The sequence below is a fragment of the Electrona antarctica genome (genome assembly GCF_951216825.1).
Source record: "Electrona antarctica genome assembly, chromosome: 3".
Taxonomy (NCBI): Eukaryota; Metazoa; Chordata; class Actinopteri; order Myctophiformes; family Myctophidae; genus Electrona; species Electrona antarctica.
In genome coordinates this window covers 29,994,634-30,000,017 of record NC_136808.1, presented here as the reverse complement: position 1 = coordinate 30,000,017, position 5,384 = coordinate 29,994,634, and the positions used below count along the sequence as shown (strand labels likewise).

At 40.7% G+C, this 5,384-nt stretch overlaps 1 protein-coding gene across 1 annotated transcript; it reads right to left on the bottom strand.

The window, feature by feature from the left end:
- cyp19a1a (cytochrome P450, family 19, subfamily A, polypeptide 1a) lies at positions 1–5,384 on the bottom strand. The gene is made up of 9 exons (XM_079497517.1): positions 5,099–5,384; positions 4,837–4,987; positions 4,582–4,736; positions 3,837–4,019; positions 3,123–3,237; positions 2,898–3,009; positions 2,193–2,355; positions 566–807; positions 1–453 (listed from the first exon to the last, which is right to left on the bottom strand). Exons 1-9 carry the CDS (start codon positions 5,313–5,315, stop codon positions 199–201), a joined length of 1,593 nt encoding a protein of 530 aa, XP_079353643.1. The 5' UTR covers positions 5,316–5,384; the 3' UTR covers positions 1–198.

The window sequence follows — 5,384 nt, the reverse complement described above, 5'->3', positions numbered from 1 at the left end:
TCCCAATAATTTATATTTATTTAAATATAAATAGTTTTAGCATATCTATGTACATTTCAGAGCACACATAAGTGGAAAAAAACACAAATATAACTTAAACAATAGACATTTATCAATACCCATGCAGTCAAGAGATGGTACTCTTGTCGTTAGTGAAACAAACAAACAAACAAACAAACAAACAATCTTGTCACATTCCTACTTTCTGACAAAATCTTGTTTTCTAGGTATAAATGTCATGGTGAGAGCCCCTGCATCGTGCTCGTGCTCCACGGGCTGCTGTGATAGGTTGTTGGTCTGTGGGAGACAGTCCAGTGTCATGCCATTGTGGGGGCACACAGAATACCGCGACAGCAGCGTCACCAGGATGGATTTCATCATCATCATAGCGATGTGCTTCCCAACACAGGAGCGAGGACCTGAACCGAATGGCTGGAAGTAGCGGCTTGGAACCTGGATGGAAGAGGACAAAGGATAAAGAAACTGTCACTCTTCTATGACATCATTTTGAGGGCTACATGCAGTATATTATGTGTTACAGGGAGTATATTTAAATAACTCTTACATTTTTCTCAAAGTTATCCAGGCTGAATTCATTGGGTTTGAGGAAGAACTCTGTCCGGTACATGCGGCCAACGTTTAGAATGATATTTGTTCCCTTCGGCACCCGGTAGCCCTCTATGATGTCATCAGAGAGGGCCCTTCGCATGGTGAAGTCCACCACGGGATGGAAGCGTAAGGATTCATTGATGAAGCTCTCCATCACTGGTAGCTTCTGAAGATCAGAGTTCTGAAGCTCTCTCTCGCCTATATACACAGGGAAACATATCTTACAGTAAATGCCAAGTCAACTCAAGTCAGCTTAATCACTGTTACAGTCTCAAAGGGGCCCAAACTTAAGACACCCTCTGACAGGTCAGAGGCTGACCTTACATCTTCCATCAGGCAAGAAAAAACGCACAGTAACATATCTGTTACAAATGCAAATGTAAAGAAATGGTAAATATCATGTGTAAGCTCTATACTGCTCAAGAAGTTTGAAACAGCCTTGGCGAATTTGCTTGCTATTTTTTGCCTCGTCCTTGATATTATTTTGTCTGTTATACTTTTGAGTCTATATAAAACTATGTTTTGAAGTGCTATACAAAACATTATGATTATTTGAGAAATGGCTTTCAAGGGAAATCCCTCCGTGGGTGGCTGTATCCAAGGCAACGTAAAGAAGGAAGGGACACATTCTACGCCATGACAAAGACGCATTGAGAGGCAAACTGGAGCTAGATGTTCGATGGAATGCATTGAAGTAAATGAGAGCTGGCTGAGCCAACAAAAAGTCAGATTCAGGTTAAGGAAAATAAAAGAACAACACATCACACTTTGTTGATTTTGATTTTCGATGTGCACACTATAAGTTTGGCTGCTCATTGTGGGCTGTCATTCAAAAATTGGTTGACAGGCTGTCAATAATTGACAGTTTCACAATGACAGTTGGCACAGTCAGAAACATACTCTGTGCTCTGCCATAATACAATTAGTAAACACTGTAGTATGCACATCAAAAAACAAAACAGCACCAAACAATGTGTGATATGTGTTCTTTTATTTTCCTGACCCAATTTCTACAAAAGTTGCAATGATTCAATAGTATATGCTTGTCCACACAGCTCTCATTGACTTCAATGCATCCCATCAAATGTTCGGCTCCAGTTTGCACTGAATCTGCTGTCTGGAATTGCCGGACAAAGAAAAGTGACGAACGTGTCCTTTCCTTCTTTACATACTATGGATTTATCTAAGAGAGGGTTTCTCAAAGTGGGTGCCATGTATTATTTGGAATTCATCAATATCACTTCAGTTGAATCACCCTCTTAAACAGACCTGAATTGTACTGTACTTCTGTTCTTTTTCAATTTACACCAAATCTCTTTGGCAAAAACAGACAATCTACAAGCTCAGAATGCGTCACAACGTGATGCGTTGTGAGCTTGTAGATCGGCTGTTTTTTGGGTGAATGTTCCCCGGCTTCCCCCATCGTCAGATTCACATACTTACGTAATATGACATGAGATTCTAAACATGAACGATGTAATTCAGGGGTGTTGTGGATGAAAAGGTAATTTATACAGGGGTCGACCCCTGAGCCAAAAGAGAACCACTGATCTAAGACATGTGGACCTTCCAGCCATTCTTACCTATAACTGTGTCTATCTCCTGCAGAACCTGCAGCTCTACATCAGGGTGTTGTTTGAGAAGCAGCAGCATGAAGAACACACTGACTGACAGAGTGTCTGGGGCAGCGATCACCATCTCCAACACACACTGCCTTACATCCTCGGCTGACAGCTCTCCGTGATTCTGAGGACGCATGTTTTAAATTGTATTTAAGTTTCCCAGAGTTTAATTTAATTCAATTTATATATCTATATCTCAAAATATTTGAATATCGGAGAAAAGTTATTTTTCTTCCATAATAGAAAATGAACTAACTGACCAGCCAACTGGCCTGACCTGAACCCAACAGAGAATCTATGTTTTATTGTCAAGAGGAAGGTGTGAGACACTAGATTCAACAATGCAAATGAGTTTAAAGCTGCTAAGCTATATCAAAGCAAATCTGGGCATCCATAACACCTTTAGTGGTCTCAGAAAATATTCTAATATTTTGGGATAGGATTTCTTTTATTTTCATGAGCTGTATGCCATAATCATCAAGATGACAACAAAAAGGTTTTAAATATTTCACTTTATGCGCAATTAAACTAAAATATATGAAAGTTTTACATTTTGAATTACATTATGGAAGAAAATTAACTTTTCCACGATATTCAATTTTTTTTAGATGCACATGCGCGCACACGCACGCACGCACGCACATATATTCAGAGTTTCAGACTGACCTGTGCAAAGATGAGCTCTGCTGTAAAGTTGATGTTGTCCAGTTTATCTGCCTCCTGCAGAGCTCTCCTCTTCTGTTCAATCAGACTCCCGATGGCATCCTGCAGTTCCTGGCTGGGAGAGAACAAGCAACCATAAGGACCATGCCGACTTGAACTGGCTGATAACATCCAAAGCGGGTGAGAAAAAAGATAGATGCCGTTTGCAATGTGATGCACCGCACTTACGTTGTTTTCTTGTGCCTCTGGTGAATCCAGTCAAACTTGAAGTAGATATCTGGTTTGATCAAGACAGTCTGCCATGTCTCAAAATACCTGTTGATCTTCAGCATCAGCTCCTTCTCTGGAAACAGCAGAAAGAAAAGGGGGAAAAAAGGATTGCTTAATGAATAGAGGCGAGGTTACATCTAGTAGTAGTGTATCACTAGCCACTAACACGCACAGGATATTTTACTACAGGTGCAGAGATTAAAATAGGGTGCATTTTGCATCCCAAAACACTGTTTATCGTTAAGGGACGCAATAAAACAACGACCTCTGCATCCACGGGATGCACTGCTGTACTACTGTACTGTTTTTTTATTGTAGTTTATTTAGTTATAATAATCATTTATTCTGTTTTCTACATGAATATAACCACATTATAACCATATAAAATGAAATGGGAGTTAAATGCTGCAATTTGTGAAAATGGCAAAATATGACTTCTAACGTCGTTGAAGTGGGACTCATAAAATGTCCCTGGGACTCATCTAAAAGACCATCCCTGCATCCCGGGACTCATTACATTGAAAACCTATTTACATCACTGCTAAGTTTATGTGTATGTTTACTTTGGACACACACTAAAATAAGCAGATTTGTATCAATTAAAGACATGAATAGTGACTGCTACTGACTACTGTGGCTTCTGTTGTGTAACTTGTGTTGTGGTCTACCCACCATTAAGAGGAACCCCCAGGAACAGTCTATTGGAGATGTCCACCACGATGTAACGCAGCAGACTCAACACATCCACCTCAGTTCCTTTGCCATCGGCGTGGATCTCCCCCAAACGGTCCAGGTGTCTGTTTGTTGAGGACACGCATACCTCCACTGTTTGCTGCAACCCTGGACCTGTGAGTGCTGACATGCGAAGGTGACAAAATTCAATGAATTACTGTCATTGAGGAATCATTGATAATTATGAGAGACAGTTGTGGAAAAGGTACTCTCAATCATTAAAAGTAATCAATAAAGCAATGTAGAAATACTCTGTCACAAGTAAAGGTCCGGAATTCAAAATGTACTTTAGTAAAAGTACAAAAGTATTGGTATCAAAATGTACTTAAAGTACCAAAAGTAGAATACTCATTATGCGGAATGTCCCATTTACCACATTTTCAAATGTATAAAAATCTTTTGAAAATAGTAGATCTACAAGCTTACAATGTGTCGCATCACGACACATTATGTAGATCGGCTATTTTCAAATGACTAGTAACTAAAGTTTTCAAATAATTTTATTAGAGTAAAAGTATATTATTTGCCTCTGAGATGTAGTGGAGTAGAAGTAAAAGTACAGAAAATTGGAAATACTCCAGTAAAAGACTTCAACATTGTTACTTGCATGAATGTAGGCTATCTTAGAAACTGATGAGAGAAATGAGGCACGATACAAATGCAGATCATATAGTGTTTAATTTACCCTTGACAAAATAGGTGCGCATCTTCTTCCACAGAGCGATGTTATTGTTGAATATGATGCCTCTCTCGTGCATACCAATGCAGCTGAGTCCCAGCTTACTCCCAAAGCGCGAGGTGTAATGCCCATGCTTCAGTACGTGATGCACTGCTGAGGCTCTAACAGGAGGACAAATATACATGTTTCAGGTTATAATTGACTGAATGACTGACTGACAATTTGACTCGGACTGACAAGTGCATGCAGGGGGGAACCAACCTGCTGAGTACGAGAGTCTCCTCTCCATTGATCCAGACCCGAACGATGTCTCCATACTTGGTGTTGTAGTAGTTACTGGCTGTTCCGATGCCGGTCCAGATGAACCTCAGATAGGACAACAGTGGTCCAAAGCCCAGACAGAAGGAAGGACCTGCCGTGTAATAAAAGATGGAGTGCAAGATAGAGTCAATAGTATTCCAAAGTAATCTGCTAATCGATGCATAATGTTCAACATTCAGTGGGCTATTGCTCTGGGACTAACCTGGTACAGAAGATCTTTCTGTATGGCTCCAAGCAGCAATGAGCAGAGCGAGGACCAGGAATAGGATTCTAGTTGCCATGGGGATGCCCTCTGATCCCATGGCCGTGGCGTTTTGTGATTCAGAAACCAGCGTCATGTTGACAAACACCATCACAGTGTCCAAGTGCATCGGAGTCATCGTCCGTTCGCATTCTTCGCAAGCAGAGAGTAAATCCATGAGGACCGCGAACACCTGTTCAACACTGAACACACCGACGGCTGGTACAGTTTGAGAAATGTGCACCGT